An 18,828-nucleotide genomic window follows, 5' to 3' on the forward strand; every position below is an offset into this window, starting at 1 on the left:
ATACTGCCGAATGCAAAACAGCCAAACCAAGAGCTGCATTGTCCCTGGACTGTTGCACCAAGGCGTAATGGGCAGTGAAGGTGTGCACCGAGGACCACGTAGCTGCACGGCATATGTCGTGGATAGGTACACGAGCTAGAGAGGCAATCGAGGCAGCCTGAGCTCTGGTGGAATGTGCAGTCACTCGGCCTGGAGAGGCGTGAGCTAAATCATGGCACGTCCGAATGCACGCCATAACCCAGGACGATATTGTTTGAGACGAGACAGGTTGACCTTTCATCCTGTCTGCCACGGCAACAAAAAGTTGGGTCGTCTTACGGAAGGGTCGGGTGCGGTCGATGTAGAACGCCAGTGCTCTACGAACATCGAGTGAGTGCAGGCGGTGCTCTCTACGGGATGCGTGAGGTTTAGGAAAAAAGACCGGGAGGAATATGTCTTGGTTGAGGTGAAAGGAGGAGACCACCTTGGGAAGTAAGGCCGGATGCGGGCGCAGCTGCACCTTCTCCTTGTGGAATATCGTGTAAGGTGGGTCCACCATAAGAGCGCGAAGCTCCGAAACTCTCCTGGCCGATGTAATGGCCACAAGGAACGCCACCTTCCATGATAGATGCAGGAGAGATCAGGTTGCCAAGGGTTCGAAGGGAGGGGCCATTAGCAGCGAGAGAACCAGATTGAGGTCCCAGGAAGGGGCGGGGTGGCGGACCTGGGGGAACAGGCGCTCCAGGCCCTTGAGGAACCTCGAGACCATTGGGTGAGAGAAGACAGAGTAAGCTCCTTCTCCTGGATGGAACGTCGAAATGGCAGCCAGGTGCACGTGCAAGGATGAGAGCGCGAGGCTCTGCTGTTTGAGGTGCCATAGGTATTGATCAAGAGGCCCAAAGTCTCGAACAGCTCCCTGATGACGGCGAACAAGCCAGTCGTCCAGGTGAGGGAAGACACATATGCGTTGCCGACGGAGGAAAGCGGCCACTACGGCCATACATTTTGTGAAAACACACGGGGCAGAGGAAAGGCCGAAGGGCAGGACCGTGAATTGGAAGTGGCGGTCTCGCACCACAAAGCGCAGATAGCGTCTGTGTGGGGGGTAAATCAATACATGAAAGTACGCGTCCTTCATATCGAGAGCAGCGAACCAGTCCCCGGATCGGGGACGGGATAATAGACCCCAAGGACACCATGTGGAACTTCAACTTCTTTAAGAAGGCGTTGAGTCCGCGGAGGTCTAGGATGGGTCGAAGACCTCCTTTCGACTTGGGGATTAAAAAATTGCGGGAGTAAAACCCTCTGCCCCTGAGATCTTGAGGTACCTCCTCTATGGTTCCGATTTTGAGAAGGAGCAGAACCTGGGGCACTTCCGGTTGCTGCGGGAGGCGAAGAGGTCGATTTGGGGAAAGCTCCACCTCCGGAAGAGAGAATGAGCTACGTCCGGTCGAAGGGACCACTCGTGGGCTAAAAAGGACCTGCTGAAGTGGTCCGCTAACGAGTTTTGGACTCCTGGAAGGAAGGAGGCCACCAGATCCATGGAGTGGGCTATACCAAAGCTCCCATAGCCTGATCGCCTCCTGACAAAGAGGGAGAGAGCAGGTCCCTCCCTGCTTGTTTATAATAGTGCATTGCGGTGGTATTGTCCGTGAGCACTAAGACACAACGGCCTCGTAGGTGAGCAGAAAGAAAGCCTGACAGGCGAGGCGGACGCTCCCGCAGCTCCCGGATGTTTATATGGAGCGACAGCTCCTGAGCAGACCAGAGGCCTGTGTGCGACGAGACCCCATGTGAGCCCCCCAGCCCAGAGAGGATGCGTCCGTTGTTACCAATATGGATGGTTGCCTGGGGTGGAACGGCATGCCCGCACACACCAGGGAGGGGTCTTGCCACCAGCGGAGGGAGTGCAAAACGCGCTCTGTGGGAGTGTGACGACGACGTCCATGCTGTCCCTGCGTGGGTTGGGTAAACGGAGGCTAACCAGATTTGCAGGGGCGAAGGCGGAGCTTGGCGTTCTTGGTGACAAAGGTGCAGGCCGCCATGTGACCGAGGAGGCTGAGACAGACCCGGGCCGAGGTCGTGGGGAAGGCGAGTAGGCTCTCTATGGTGGAGACTATTGCCTGGAACCGGCTGAGGGGAAGCGAGGTGTCGCGAGTGTGGAGTCCAAGACAGCCCCAATGAATTCTATCCTCTGAGTTGGTTACGAGGATGGACTTGTGGAAATTGATCAAGAGGCCCAAAGTCTCGAACAGTTCCCTGATAACGTCTATGTGCGCGGCAACCTGTGCCTTGGAAGACCCGCGAACAAGCCAGTCGTCCAGGTAAGGAAGACACATATGCCTTGCCGATGGAGGAAGGCGGCACTACTGCCATACATTTTGTGAAACCACGCGGGGCAGAGGAAAGGCCGAAGGGCAGGACCGTGAATTGGAAGTGGCGGTCCCGTACCAAAAAGCGCAGATAGCGTCTGTGCGGGGTAAATCGATACATGAAAGTATGCGTCCTTCATATCGAGAGCAGCGAACCAGTCCCCCGGATCCAGGGACGGGATAATAGACCCCAAGGACACCCATGCGGAACTTCAACTTCTTTAAGAAGGCGTTGAGTCCGCGGAGGTCGAGGATGGTCGAAGACCTCCTTTCGACTTGGGATTAAAAAATAGCGGGGTAGTAAAACCCTCTGGCCCTGAATTCTTGAGGTACCTCCTCTATGGCTCCGATTTCGAGAAGCGTGTGGATCTCCTGGCAGAAAAGATGCTCGTGAGAGGGGTCCCTGAAGAGGGACGGGGAGGGGTGGGTGGGAGGAAGGAGGCGAAATAAACTGGAGATGGTAACCAAACTCCACCGTGCGCAAAACCCAACGATCCGAAGTTAGTCGGGTCCACGCCGGGAGGAAGGGGAAAGGCGGTTGGAAAAACAGGAAAGGAGTCCGGGGAAGGACTGGTGCTCTGCTCTCGATCGCACCTTCAAAAGTTTTGTTTTTGGTCCGGCGGTGGTTTGCGAACCATTATTTTGTCCCCCTTGGGAACCAGACTGACGTCTCCGGTTTACACGGCCCCGTCTTCTATTAAAGTCCTGACGAGGGCGTGGTGGGGGTAGGGGCGCTGAGGTTGTGCCCGGAAGGACTCCGTTGGGTCTGCGGCGTGTGCAATGCCGAGGAGCGCATTATAATGCGGTTGTCCTTAAGGCTTTGGAGCCTAGGGTCCGTTTTATCCGAGAAGAGACCCTGCCCCTCAAATGGAAGGTCTTGAATCGTGTGTTGCAGTTCGGGAGGTAAGCCGGAAACCTGCAACCACGAAATTCTCCTCATTGTGACCCCTGACGCAACGGTCCGAGCCGCCGAATCTGCGGCGTCAAGGGAGGCCTGTAAGGAGGTTCGGAGATCTTTTTTCCCTCCTCAAGGAGGCTCTGGAACTCAGGGCGGGAGTCCAGCGGGACCAGCTCTGTGAATTTGGCCATGGACTGCCAGGTATTAAAATTGTATCTACTGAGCAGTGCTTGTTGGTTGGCTGACACGCAACTGTAGACCCCCTGCAGAGTATACCTTGCGTCCCAGTAGATCCATGCGCTTAGCCTCCCGCGATTTCGGGGCGGGGCTGGCTGGCCATGGCGCTCCCTCTCGTTCACAGACTGTACGACCAGAGAGCATGGAGGAGGATGGGTGTAAAGGTACTCGTACCCTTTAGAGGGTACCATATACTTCCTCTCCACGCCTCTGGCCGTTGGAGGGATGGACGCCGGAGACTGCCAGATCGAGTCCGCTTTGCCTGTATCGAGCGGATAAAAGGCAGGGCTACCCGCGTCGGGCATCCGAAGACAGAATGTCCACGACAGGGTCCTCCACCTCGGGAACCTCCTCCACCTGGAGGTTGATGCTCAACGCGACATGGCGGAGCAGGTCCTGGTGGGCTCATAGGTCGATGGGGGGGCCCGAAGTTGAAGTGCCCGCCACCGCCTCATCCGGCGAGGAGGAGGAGAGAGACCGGGACCAAAGGTCCTCCTGGTTCTTGTTGCAGAGGGGGGGGCCGTTTCTGGGCGCCCTCGGGGTCCTGGGTCGCGGTTGAAATGTCCTCATCTGCTGGAGGAGGACGACTGACGGTGGCCTCCGGTACCCGACGGACGGAAGCGCAGATCGCGACGCCATGGTGGGATCGCCTTGGGCTTGGTGGTAGGCCCAAGGCGTCCAGAAGGACCACTGCGGCGGCTGTTCCAGTCCCTGGGATTCAGGGAGGAAACGGGTATGGGGTCCACATCGCTGTAGAGAGCGCTGTCTGGGCGGGACGAACCCGAAGGGTGTCTCGACGGCCAAGGCGGAGCGTAGTCCGTAGGTGGTACCGGACGTCACGTCGCGTTGGAGAACGGTACCGGAATCGTACCGGTGCCAGACCGGGACCGGGACCTACGACCAGCACGGTGCCGGGAGGTCGACCGGGACCGAGAGTAACGACGGTGGGATGGACTCCGTCGAGAGCGGTGCCGGAGGTCAGACCGTCGTGTTGAGTACCGGTCCGGGAACGGGACCTGGACCGGTGCCGCGAGTACGACCGGCTCCGAGAGTGAGAACGGTGCCGGGACTGCGAGCGGCGTCTGGAAGGCGATCGGCGATGCGAGTGGAGAGCGGTGCCGAGATCTCGACCGCGACCGGTGCCTGTCCGTTGCTCCGAGAGACATTGGTCTGAGCATAGCCGGCTTCCCCGTTGACGAAAGCACCCGCACCGGCGGTGCCGGGGGTTGAGGCAGGAAGGCTCAGTAAGGGCTATCAGTTCCCCTCGCCGTTGCAAAGTCTCCGGCGTAGGTGGGAACAGCGAGCTCGACCAAGGCATGCGCCGGGGAGCTGTCTTGCACCGGACTCGATGGCTCTTGCCTGGCTGGAGTCGACGGTGCTGGGATAACCGGTGCCACGGCAGATGGCGGTGCCGGCCGGCACGGTTTCCCATGCTCAAACTGCGGTGCCGGAGCTGCAGCCGCAGGAGCCTTCGACTTCTTTGCCTTCGGAGAGAGGGAGCGGTGCCGGGCTGACTTCTGCGCCGGAGACTGTGGTGCCGTGGTGTTCTGGCGGTACCGGCTGCCTCCGTTGCCGAGGAAGAACTTCTGCCCGGTGCGGACTGCGGTGCGCTCGGTGCCGGAGCTGCAGGGGTCAGGCGCTTCCATGAGGAGCTGCTTTAAACGCGAGTCCCGCTCCTTTTTTAGTCCTTGGCTTAAAGGACTTACAGATACGGCACTTGTCTGTAAGATGGGATTCCCCCAGGCACTTCAGGCAACGATCATGGGGGTCTCCCGTTGGCATCGGCCGACGGCAGGCCGAGCACTGTTTGAAACCGGGAGAGCCAGGCATGAGCCCGGGTCCCGGGAGGGGTGAGGAGGATTAAATCTCAGCCCTCGAGCTATATACAATAACTACACTAACAACTACTAGTATCTACTAAGAATTAACACTAAACTATAACTATAACCACGAACTAGAGACAAAGAACAGGTGAAACGCTAGGGAGGTGGAGGTCAGCTAAGCCACACTCCACTGTTCCAACGACCGACACGGGCGGTAAGAAGGAACTGAGGAGCGGCCGGGTCGGCAGGGGTATATATGCGGTGCCGCAAAGCCGCCACGCCAGGGGGCACCTGCCGACCCGCCGGGTATTGCTAGGGGAAAATTCTTCCGACGAACGTGCACGCGGCGCACTCACACCTACTTGGAATGGATATGAGCAAGCACTCGAAGAAGAAGGACTGCTTGTGGTGAAAATAACTGCAGGTGTTATCTTCATTATAGGTGAAGGGAGAAGTGACACAGAAGATGAATAAGACCATGACAGAAAACTACAAGATTTCCTACAGCCATGCAGGGACCAGAACATTAAACTCAATCCAGAAAAAAAAGTTATTCAAAAAGCATGAGATGACATATATTGTACAACTGCGCACAGCAGAGGCATTGAAAGCAGATCCCAACAAGATTAAGGCAGTCAGAGTCACATCAGCTCCAGTGTATACAGAAGGGGTATGACGCTTCAGAGGAATGATACATTTTTCTGTCCACACCTGGCTGCAGTGGTAGAACCTGTATGTCAGCTCACAAGGCAGGATGTGGAGTGGGACTGGGAAAGTCACCAACTCCAAATATTTGACATGCTGAAACTAATAACAGATGCCCCTCTCCTGAAGTATCACCAAGCAGGAGAGCCACTGACCCTCCAGAGTGATGCATCAGAGAAAAGACCTGGGCATATTTCTTTTGCAGGAGAAGTTAGTCACTTATGCCAACAGAGTCCCGTCAAAGACAGACGTACACCCATATAGAAGAGATTACTCACTCTTGTCCTTAACTGGAGTTCTTCAAGGTGTGCATCCCTGTAGTTGCTCCACTTCAGGAGTGCATGTGTCCCTGAACCTTTGGTTGAAAATTATTGGTAGCAGCACCTATCTGGCCTCCATATGTGCCCTACACATCCTCATTCCCCATTTCAAGGACATATAGGGCTGCATGGGATAACTGCCCTCAGTTCCTTCTCTACCACAGAGTTCCACAGGGGAAACTCCCAAGAGAGGGGAAGGAGGATGGGTAGTGGAACGTCTTCAGTAACTCCAGTTACTACACAAGTTAAGCTCTCCTTCTTTGAGTAGTGTCCCTATGGATCCTCCATTTCAAGTGACTTCCAAGAGGCACCTCCATAAGAAGGAGGGAGCTTCAGAACAGAGTTCAGTACTGAAGAGATAACTGCATTACCAACTGCAGCATCTGATTTAGAGGCAAAGCAGAGCACAGTGGTTGGAGAAAGTATGTACAGATGTTCAAGTTGCAGCTCTGCAGATTTCAGTAACTGGAACGTCTTTGAGTAATGCCACAGACAAAGACTGACCTGTAGAACGAGCTATTACTCTAGAAAGAGGCTGAATATCAGCCAAATCATAACATGCAATAATATACCCCAAGATCCATCTTGAGAATCTTTTAGAGGAGAGTGCAGATCACTTGAATATGTCTATAGCTGAAACAAAGAGTGTAGAAGACCTTCTGAACAGTTTGATTCTGTCCAGATAGAAGACTAACATCCTTCTGACATTAAGAATATGGAAGGTTGCTTCTGGTCTAGTCTGATATGCTTTTGGAAAAGTAACTGGGAGATAAATGGTCTGATTAATATAAAATTCAGAAGACATCTTAGGCAGAAACTTGAGATCTGGATGCAAATTACCTTTTCCTTGAGAAACACTGTAAAAGGAGGGCCTGCCATTCAAGCTCCCAGTTCTCTTACCCTCCAGGCAGAAGTGCTGCCCACCAAGAAAGCTGTTTTCATGGATAAGTAAAGCAATAAATATATTGTAGCCTATGGCTCAAAAGGGTGTTTTGTAAGGTTCAACGAGGTTCAAGTCCCATACTGGAGTAGATTCTCGAATCCTATGCAAAAGATTCATCAGTCCTCTGAGAAATCCTGATTTTGCAGGGTGAGCAAAGATCAAAAAACCTTCTACAAATGAGTAAAAGACTGTAATAGCTGCCAAGTCAACTCTGATGAAACTCGCAGTGAGACCTGAAGTCTTTAATTGGTCAAGGATGGTGGGAAGAGAAGAGAACAGGAGAGACTTGTTGACAGGTATACCAGTGGTAAAATCTCTTCCATTTTTGAAGGTACATATTTCTGGTAGATGTTTTCTGGTGTTTAATAATATACGTTGCTCCTACCTTGATCAGGAGGTCTCTGTACCCAAGAACCATTCAGGAGCCACACCTGGAGTAGCAGAACTTTTAGATTGGGGTGAAAAATCTGACCAGCATCCTGAGACAACAGAATGCCAACTAGCTGGAAGTCTCAGGAGTGGACAAGAAGCAAGTTGAATGATGAAAGGTTACCAGACTTACCTCGACCAGAATGTTGCAATTAAAATGACCCTGGCCTTGTCTTGTTTGTTTTTATTCAATACTTTCCAAAGTAATGTTGGAAGGCCTCTCATCCATGAGATGAGGAAGAAATCCCCCAGTAATTGAGGGTCTAGTCTGTTTAGCAAAATTTCTTGCACTTTCTATTGGCAGAAGTTGCAAAGAGGTCTACATCTGGAAGCACTCGAGTTAATAATATGTTGTTGAGGACTCATGAGTCCAGCTCCCATTTGTAATTTTGGAGGAAATGCCTGCTGAGGTCACCAGCTACAGTGTTTTGCACATCTAGAAAGTAAGAAGCTGAGATGACTCCTGGTTGGGTATGCACCAGTTTTACTGCTTCGGCACAGAATGAGGGGAGACACCCTCTCCCTGACAACTGATATAAAACACCCAGGCCACATTGTCTTTCATGATCTTGATTGATTTGGCTCTCATCAGAAGAAGAAATTGAAGGCCAACATTTCTGAACTCTCTCAACTCTAGAAGGTTGACATGGAGTAACTGCTCTTGCAATGACCCTTTGCCCTGGACTGTGTGATTTCCAACCCAAGAGGAAAGTGTCTGTTATCACAATGGTCGGGAAATCGTAAATAAATGGGACTCCTGCACAGACTCTGGAAGGATCCTTCCACCAGTTGAGTGACAGCAGAACCCAGTTGACTACAGACACTTGCTTGTCCAGACTGTTTGTTTGGTATGTAGAGTATCCTGAGACATCCATGGAGGGATCAAAGATGTAACCTAGTGTTTTGGTTACAAAAACATGGCCCAATAGTTGAAGGCAATTCCTCACTCAGGTTTGAGGTTGAGCTGAATTGTTAAGATACTTTAGGGTTAGAAATATATCAGTAGGTAAAAGTTAGACCTACCTGTCACTGCATTCAGTGATGTCTTGTGAAATCGGTTCTGTGACGTTCCCCTGGTGTTATCTGGACTGGTGATCTGATAGGTCACTCCAATCCTTGACTCTGGGAGCCAGCCTTACCCTGCTCTGCTGTGAGAACCCCCACTCCTGGGTTGTTGATGCACAGCCTCTGGCATGCAAGCTGTTCCTTGGATTGTGCAACCAAATGACACTAGCCAATATCGCCAGTCCCAGACATAACCCTAGGAACCTCTGTTTTGCAATGTCCAGTTATGCCAGCTGGATGCTGCAAGCTTATATGAGTTCATCAGTTTAACAAAGAAATTGATATGCACCAGGCTTGTTATCCCCAGGGGAGTCTCTGACATGCTTCAAATCAAAAGCACTGCTTCAGGTAGAATAAACAAACAAATGTATTAACTACAAAGATAGATTTTAAGTGATTATAAGTCAAAGCACAACAAATCAGATTTGGTCAAATGAAATAAAAGCAAAACACATTCTAAGCTGATCTTAACATTTTCAGTGCCCTTACAAACTTAGAAGCTTCTCATCAAAGGCTGGCTGGTTGCCTTTCAGCCAGGCTCTCTCCTTTGATCAGCGCTTCAGTCGCTTGATGGTGATGTCTGTAGATGGAGGTGGAAGGGAGAGAAAGAGCATGGCAAATGTCTCTCCCTTTTATCATGTTCTTTCTTCCCTCTTGGCTTTGCCCACCCCCATCCAAGGTCAGGTGAGCATTACCTCCATTGTAGTCCCAAACTGACAAAGGGAAGGGGGGTGACTCACTCAAGAGTCCAACAGATCCTTTGTTGCTGCCTGGGCTAGTGTTCTTTGTTACTGTGAGGCTGGGCTGGGTTTGTCCCATACGCACCCTTATGAGGTGTGAACTGCCTCTCTGCTCTTGGAGAGTTTTGCCTGGGCCTATCTTAAGCCACGAGGACACATTTTCAGTCTCATAACTATATACATGAAATTACAACCTATAACATTACTATAACATTACTGTAACAACAATTACTATAACATCACTATACTAACAATGCTCAGTGCATCATGAGCCTTCCAAAGACACCCGCCATGACAAACTTTGCATTGGATACCACACAATCATTTTACTAGGATGAACATGGGGGTGCTTGGTGTTCTCCTGAGGTTCAGAGCATCACAGATGTCCCTGTGAAATCTATTCACTGTACTGGTGTCAAAGCAGACCTCTCAAAATCTAATTGGAGGCCTATTGTGGAGTAACAAGTTTGTTTGTACTGACAACCGTTTGTCTCGATAATATCAGCCCCTGGGCAACCAATCCTCCTTTGCTGGCTGCTGTTCTTCCTTCTGTGCAGATGGGATCTGTCAAGGGGATTGAGACCCTCTCCATTTCCATGAATGATAAGAAGGAGATTGGCTCCTGCATGGTGGTCTCCAGTATGATCCATAGGGCCAAGGGGGAGCATCATTTTGACAATGCTGGTTCTGACAAGGCTGACCAGGCCATTGCCATGCCAGAAGCAGATGATTTCCAGCTCTAAAGTGAGAGTTCCTGATCTGCAGAGAGAGGTCTTATCTTGACCTGTGTGATCTGAGGAGGAGAAATGCTGTCCCCCAAACGTTGGTACTGGTCAGAAATATGCACTAGTTTGAAATATAGAGATATTGGTGCCAACACTGGTACTGGGATGGAGTCACCTCCACCAACATTAAATCAGCTGGAGCTGTTAAGACGTCCATCGACAGGGCTGACATTGGTTCTGGTGCATATGTTGGGATTAGTGTTGTCACATTTGGTACACATGCCTAAAAGTACTAGTAACAGGAATTATGCTTCTTCAGTATCTAGCCAGAGCCGAACCAACATCACTTGCCCCGCTGAATGAGCAGGCTTAGTGCTCTCTTCCCAGGAGAGCAAAGATTTGGGTCCCCTTATGGGAAGAAACAGACTGGTGACAACATGTTGGGTTTTGCATGCTAGCTAGCAGGGTCCCTGTCTGACAAAGACTTAGAAGAAGCAGGATCCATGCTGGAAGTTGATCCTCCCTCTTCAAGGTCTGAAGTTCTTATCATTGATCGTTTGAGGAAGTATAACTTCAAATAAGTGTCCTTGGACTTTCTTGTTATGAAGGAATGACACGCTAAGTAGCAGTCTGGCACACAGCTGTCACTGAGACAAAATAGCTGTGGCTGTCCATGGGTGGAATGAGAACATCCCAGGACAGCAACTGTTTGAAGCCTGAAAGCTCTGAATCTACCATTTTGACCTGGATAGTGGCTCAGAATGCTAAGAGGCAAATTAAATTTAGGGTTTTTGGGGGGGGGGGGGGCTAAAATAAGGAAAGGGGCAGTCATTTAAAGGGCATTAACACTAACTAATCACCTAATTTGCAACTGAAGCAGATTCCACTAAAGGTAGTGGGTGGACACTGCTTGCTCCATCTAACTGACATGGGTGGTAAAAGAGTACCGAGGGACGGCTCTGGCCTTTATGCCAGCATGGGGAAGGGGGAGAGGGAGAGTACACATGGCATAGGTGTGGCCCTGCAGATACTGCTATTCAAATATTCCAATCTTGTGAACATGAGGTGTATGAATAGTGGGATCCACACAAACAGTCAAAAAAGAAATAATTTCCCATCTTCTGTTTTCTAAGAGTATAATACATGCAATGGGCATTTAAAAATGGAAACTGTGAAAAAGTCTTTGATGTCCCTTTACTTGCAAAAGATCAATTTTTCTGGAAGATTATTTCAATTTTGTTATGTTAACATTTCATTAAATTGAGCAGAAATATACAGTTTTCATTTTCCTCAGTATACAGGAAAGAAAGAATTTCTATTTGTTCTGTTAGGGAAAATAACCCCCCCCCCTCTAATCATCTTAGCCCTAGGCCTTCGAGCAAAATTATGTATTATAGAGGTGCTGTTAAACTTATAAAGGACTAGTTGTTTTACTGATACCAAAGCTAAATGGGCTACAATGTCTGAGCATAAGCTGTCATGTGCACAAGCCAAAAAGAGGACCTAGAATGTGAGATTAATAGCTATGGTAACCAGGAGATTCTGTTATCACCCGTTTAAACAGCTAGGGCACCCATGAGCGCGAGAACGAATCAGAAAATTGCCAAACCTGTATAACCGTCTAGAGACCTAGACGCTGATCAAATAGCGAACAACACAGTGAATAATGATAGAAACAAGTGAGCTAGCGGGGAGATTGCTTGCGTGATCAAGGTAGCAAATTATATTTCACTCATAGCCCCAGGCAACTTATTAGTCGTTATTTGTCAGGACAGGTCAGCAATTTGAAGTCATATCACAAAATAAGGCTGTATCTATGTGTGACGTTTTGTTCGGTGGTAAAACCTTCTAATAAGCTCGAGTATAGCGCGCGTATGTGTAACAAGGCATAAGGTGCAGGCCTAACCCCTGGCAAGTGGGACATTGCTAGCTTGCGCTCCGTGACGTTTTGCGGTTTTAACCTTTATAAGCTCAGTAACATTTGTAACAGGCAGGTCAGCCTAACCCTTGCAGGGGGACATGCTGGCCTCCGCCTGTGCACAGGTGTATATTCAATAAAGGTGCCTCAGGCTGTCTGATCAAATCACAGAGGTGGTCTTCTTTTCCCCGACAGTTCCCAGAGTGATTCTGCCCACAGTCAAACAATCTTCAAGAGAAGTCTCAGTTCACAGTTAGATAGGGAAAGAGAATGAGAATTCATACATACTGTGAAAAGGCCACACATCCGTTCTGTCTTTTCTGGATTCCTCGGGCCTCCGTTCTTGTTTAACCTCACCAGAAACCGCTCACTAAAAAGCAAAGGAAACAAAGGAAACTTACTTGCAACAAACTTAAATACAAAAGAATAAATATTTAAAACTGTGTGTTAAACCCTGTCATTTTTGAATTTCTCAAAGCATAAGGAACTGTATTCAGCGACTCAGGTAGAATTACATTGTGAAGCCATGAGTAATTATTGTAGAAGGTTTTGTTTTACAGCAAGTACCTCTCCATGAAAAGATGCAGTGCTGGTACATCTTACTGGCAGATTATCATACTAAAATAACAGATTTGGGTTAAGGCTATTTTTCAAGTGCATGAAGTCTCATGAAAGCACAGGACTTGAACAAGTGCTGCAGATAAGGACTAAAAAGCATGTGGCAGAGCTCGGTGACCCAAGACTAGAATAGCAGGAATGCTGTAGTGCAGGATTGATGTCTACTGACAGAGCTGTTTGGGGTCGGAAAGTACTTCAAGTAAGAACTGAAGTGCATTTGCAGAGTTGTGTAAAGGAAACGTACAAAGCACCTGCCTGCATGATGCTTGGTTCAAGTTAGTTCTGTCTGCCTTTCACTTTCATGACAACTGAAATTCACTCAAAATGTAAGACATCATAACTAAAGAAGGATACAGAGATGAGAAAAATGTGTCCTGAAAGCTTACTCATTTTAAACAAAACCAATAAAATACTGCAGTAATTCTTGAATCTTAGGACCTGATTTACCAAACTTTTTATCATTCATAAATTGAACAGCCCTACTGCAAAGCCAGGATGAAACAAAAATCAACAAAATGGGTTTGTAAACCAAATCATCCACCCACTAATGGAGACACAATATGATAGTTACACAAAAGTCATGACAGAGAAGTTACTTATATACATATACAAAACCAAGATCAGTAGATTTAATTATTTGCTGGGCTTGTGACTGTGCATTTGTATACACATCTAAATAACTCTCAGCCTTCAGCTATGCACCTTAGAATATGTAGCTTGGTAACTTTTCCAACCTTGTGTAATTATGTAATTATTAATGTTCTTAAAGTGAGACATTTATTTGCACTATTAAACTTAAGATATGGATGGCTCCATGGTTTGGAATGGCATCTGAAACACGTTGTTTCCTAGTCACCATCCCTGTAAGGCTTGTGAAGGGCACATACAGTGGGGGGATCTTGCAATTTTTCAATCAGTAGCTCAGGAAGTGTTAAGCCAGTTCAAATAGGGTTGCATGGTAATCACCTTCCACAATCCTATTTGGTGCCGTCTACACTGACATTTCAACAAGGTTTAAAAACTGTGCTTAAGATGGCCTCTCAAACTATATGAGAAACTAGACCCAGATTGTTCTCTCCTGTAGGAAGCACTGCTTCATTAAGCTATCTGCAAAACAAACAAGGAGGCTCTGTGATTCAAGTCTACATGCTTGACTCCTCCAGCTTGCTCTCCAGAGCACAGATCCAAGGAAAGACATACTTAAAGCACCCTGATTCGCAGCTGCCCCTGTAGTATCCCTTAAAGTGGTGTCTACTGTATGGAGGGGACTTACTTCCTGCATAATACTATGCTCAGCTTTGTCATCGCTGCACAGATACTCTAGAGGGGTAGGGAAGGAATGATGCAAGTCCCCATAGCCTAGTCTGTCTCCTCCCCATGTACGGAACCCAAGACCTGTGGACAACTGCTATTAATAAACTACTCTAGTAAGGATTAACTAAATTCACTGAAACATAGTCTGCAATATATTGTTTCTTTGTACAGTAACTCCTCAATTAAAGTTGTCCCGGTTACTGTTCAGCTCCCTGCGCCCTAAGTTCCCTGTGCAGCAGCCACTCAGCAGGCTATCAATTGCCAGCAGTTCAGCTGTCCCTCCCCGCACTGCCATGTGCTGCTCCTGCCCTCTGCCTTGGAGCTGCTCCCAGGAGCCTCCTGCTTGCTGTGCCAGTGAAGGAGAGGGGGGCTAATGTCAGGGTGTCCCCCTCTCTCCTGCTCCTGCCTCCCGCTTACCCCATCTCCAAAGAGCGGGGGGAACAGACATGACAGGCTCAGGACTGAGGGAGCTTGCTGGCAGCAGCTGCTGTCTCAACTTGCTGATCTACTTAAAAAGGCAATGTACTTAGAGTGGAGTCAGTGTACTTAAAGGGGCAATGCACATCTCTCACTCACACAAGGATGTGTGTCTGTCTCTGTCTGCCATGCTGTCTCCCCTCCCTCCGTTTGTGCTGCCTTGTAGAGTGTGAGGCTACATTAACAACATGTTAACCCTTGACGGCTCAGCTGTTCTAGTTCATCATTTAGCAGTAAGGCATTCCCTGGGAAATATCCTACCCTCTTCCTCCCTCTGACTTCACCACCTCAACCAAGCTTCACAATCATCACTGCTGTGTACAGTATTAAATATTTGTTTAAAACTTACACTCTGTGTGTGTGTGTAGTCTTTTGTCTGGTGAAAAAAATTTCCCTGGAACCTAATCCTCTCATTTACTTTAATTCTTATGGGGAAATTGGATTCGCTTAACATCATTTTGCTTAAAGTCGCATTTTTCAGGAATATAACTACAACGTTAAGCGAGGAGTTACTGTAGATATAAATACAAAATTTATAGTAAACATATATAATGTGAGTTTACATTTTAGATTTAAGTTAAAAATTGTGACCTGACAATTTAAACCAGATTGTCACCGCATTGCTCTACTACTCATAAGCAGAATGGTTGAGCCAGAACTTCGGAGGAGTACAAATAAATCTTTTACTTTGATGTAGAGCATGGTGAGGTATATTTACACTACATCAAGCAATATAACTGTCCATAAACTGATGCTTCTTTCTTAGTGTGAGAGATTTAATTTGAAAGCATTCTGAATCTTGACTGTTCTGTTGTATGTTTAAACATGGCTATGATGTGATTATATATATTTATTACTCCTATGACCTGCCAAAGTAGGCTGAGACATGGTCATATACCCTTAATAAGGTTTGCACTAAAATATCTTCATAGATTATCAATAATTTTTGGCACCAAAAATGATCTGTGGCTGAAACAGGATCATGTGATCCTGTAATATAGAATATGCTGTAAAACTGATGTCCCTGTGAAATAAAATTCTTAAGACATAAAAAGAGAAGTCTTATAGCAGGTCCTATGTCATCCTGCTAGATGTTTAGGGTAAGAGACCATGTTTTTCAGATATTAAAACTTATTCCACAGAACATGAAGCATTTTGGGCAAATTTCCTGCCTCTTCCGTTTCTTTTTAAGGTTGTATCAGCTGCAATATAGGCCACAAACAATGTAGTAAAAATTAAGGCAAATGGCATAAAAATAAAAGTGACAAAAATGCTTTTAAAATTTCCCAGGGGCAAAAGATAGTTCAGTACCCACTAAGCTTCTGAACATATGTTAAGGAAAAATAGTTATATAAGTAGAGAAAATTCTCACTTCCATTTCCCCATGAATGGCTGTTCTTATTTCTCCTAGAGCTTCCTTCTGGCTGATTGGAGTGGAGTGCTCTTACAGCTGGAGCCGATGTAGTAAGAAAGAAGTGAATCTCAAGAGCCTTGGAGTGAGATTTTCAAAAGTGTTCAGTGTTGGCCTAACTCTGTTTCCACTGAAGTCAATTGAATTTAATGGAAGCAGAATTAGGCCAACATTAAGCATTTTAAAAATTCCAACCTTGAAACTCAGAAATTTGAGCAGGGTTTGGGGGAGCAATGTCCCCCTAGCAGTATATGTTAGTGGAGTGGTGGCTGGTGATGGCCTCCACCCAGGGCCAGAGGAGCCCAGTGTCCTGGCAGGTGGCAGAGGGGGAAACAGAGCCACTAGGTGGTGGGGGGAGGGCAATGAGAAGAAGTTGGCCCTGAGGGTGGCTGGAGGTTTCATGGCCATTGCCTTCAAATCACCACAGCCTGCAATCCATGCCTGTCGGGTCCCCTGGAGGATCTGCAGCTGCTGCAGGGATTGAGGCTCGGCGGTGCCGCTGTTCCCACCTGGACAATGCCATGACTAAGATTGGGACCAATAAGGTAATGGCCAGGCCTGGCCTGAGTGCCTGCTTTTTCCTGGCACTGACAGCCCCCGAGCCCTTTTCTCGTTCCCTGTGAGGCATGCCAGGGTGCTGGGTGGGTGACTGGGGCAGGTCTGCCAGGTGAGGAGCACAGGGCCAACCTTAAGGGGTGGGTGGGTGATTGCCCAGGGCGCCCTGGGCAGGGGAGCACTGTGGTCAAGAGACAAGGAGCAGGATGGCCTGGGATGCGAGACCATGGAAGGGAGCTTGAAGTAATGAGGGGAGAAGGCAGTGAGGTCTGTGGGAGGATGGATTGGGAGGCAGTGGGGTCCAGGAGCTATGGGGGAGGAGCCTGTGGAGGCAGCAGGGGCCTGGAGCAATGGAGATGAGCCCCCAGAGGCAGTGGGAGCCAGGGGCTATGGGAGAGGAGCCTGCGTAGGTGGCAGGGGCCTGGAGCAATGGGGATGAGCCCCCAGAGGCAGTAGGAGCCAGGGGCTATGGGAGAGGAGCCTGTGGAGGCAGCAAGGGCCTGGAGCAATGGGGATGAGCCCCCAGAGGCAGTGGAAGCCAAGGGCAATAGATGAGGAGGCAGAGGGGTCCCTGGGTGATTAGGGGATGGATGGAGAGCCTGGAGAGGCAGAGGGGCCCAAGGCAATGCGGGAGCTTGGGGAGACGGGGGCAAGGTCAACAAAACACAAGTTTTCTCAGGGTACCATTTTTCCTAATTCTGGTCCTGGATGAGCTCAAGGCTCTCACTTATCATCTGACCAGTTTTGCCACAACCTTTTCAACAATTTTTGAAAAAATGAAAACTAGACAGAGGTCAATAAATAGCAAGATTGTCAGAGTCAAGCCAATAGCTTTCTTAAGGTCTGCTGTTATTCTATCCCCACAGTGACATACACAATCCACAATGGCCCAGTACTTCTTCACTGGTCTCCAACAGCCAGGATGGACATATATTCAACTCAAGTTGTGGACCTGAACATTTCCATAAACTCAGACTCTGGATAAATAGAGGCATACTGTGATATTTTTATATGGTCACTTTTCAGATAAGAATTACACTACTGTAGCTTTAAAGTTCTGCACTAATTTTAGGAGATAATAATGAACTGACAGTTTTTAAAAAGTAGATGCATTCCCTGAGCCACAGGAACTATACAAAGGAGGCTTTTTCTATACTCCCAAAAATACTTTTCAGAAAGACTTAAAAAATAGTTATTAGGTCACCTCTGCACAGACATTTATCTCAACAGATGCAGCTATTTTAATTCTTAAACCAGTTTTATTATGCAGTCTTGCAGTTATATGAGAAAACATTTTTTTCATTTCTCCTGCAATTATAATTCGTATCATATATCTTCTCCATAATGCTTTGTATCTGGTTGACTGGTTTCATAAGGAAAATCTGAGTTCCAAAGAAAAGAACAGCAAATCCAAAAAGGCCTAGAATTAACTATCAAGATTGTTGCAGATAGCCATCATGACCCTCAAACACATGACGTTTACCTCCGTAACAGCGGTTCTAAGACTGTGTTTATCCCTCACTAAAACTGAACGTGACAGGGTGCACTCACCTCTCCTGAGCGCTGCCTGTGAGTTGGGTGTGAACCTGCACTCTCTCTGTTCACAATGCTCCCGGTCAGCTGTTGCCCTCATCAGGCATGTCTTCAGTGGCTCAGCCCTCTGGCTAAGTCAAACATAGTCTAAAATGGATGAACCCCTTTCATGGTAACAAATGTCCAACAAGGACTATCACTGTGCACTTGTCGGTATCTGCAGCCCTGCCCCTGGGCTCAGTTCTCAGCCCCTTCTGGGCTAACTTTAAGTCTGTCCCTGTTCTGTAATAAAGCAGCGTCCCCAGGGCTTTCTCCCTGGAGACTGTTTGCCTTTAATTGTTCTCTGGTATCCCAGCTCCCCAGCCATGTCAGTCCTTAATTTCAGTCCCCTTCGTGGGAGTGGGGGAAGGGAAACAAAGTTCATCAAAGGGTTGGCCCTCTCTGGGGTCTTCAGCCGTGTCCCTGGGCCTATTTGGGCTTTTAATAGTCTTATCCCCTTCTTGGGGGTTAGCCACTTTTCCGGTGGCTGGGGGGAAGGAGTGTCTCGGGCCCGCCCACTACACCAGATCCCAACTTAGGGACCTTTTAGACAGCAGCCATGTACTGCTTTCCTTTACTTGGTTGCTGCTGCTATTCTCTGGGCCGCTTCCCACTTGGTCCCATAACCTTCACTCTACCTTGAGTTACAGCAGGGGTCGGCAACCTATGGCACGTGTACCGATTTTTAATGGCACACTGCTGCCTGCCGGGACTCCAGTGTGCCATT

General features: G+C 48.4%; 1 protein-coding gene and 1 long non-coding RNA gene across 11 annotated transcripts in view; one reads left to right on the top strand and one right to left on the bottom strand.

Moving 5' to 3' along the window:
- Nucleotides 1–18,828, bottom strand: part of DOCK3 (dedicator of cytokinesis 3) — a 605,476-nt gene that overhangs the window by 245,219 nt on the left and 341,429 nt on the right. For all 10 annotated transcript variants that reach the window (XM_032805794.2, XM_032805793.2, XM_032805795.2 and 7 more), the window contains one exon: nt 12,443–12,524. In XM_032805794.2, the coding sequence (XP_032661685.1) occupies nt 12,443–12,524 (82 nt within the window). The remainder of the gene's footprint in view (nt 1–12,442; nt 12,525–18,828) is intronic.
- LOC142047848 (uncharacterized) overlaps nt 1–18,828 on the top strand; it is a 57,734-nt gene that overhangs the window by 25,295 nt on the left and 13,611 nt on the right. The window lies entirely within an intron of this gene.

This window comes from Chelonoidis abingdonii, chromosome 16, assembly GCF_003597395.2.
Source record: "Chelonoidis abingdonii isolate Lonesome George chromosome 16, CheloAbing_2.0, whole genome shotgun sequence".
In the NCBI taxonomy this organism is placed as follows: Eukaryota; Metazoa; Chordata; order Testudines; family Testudinidae; genus Chelonoidis; species Chelonoidis abingdonii.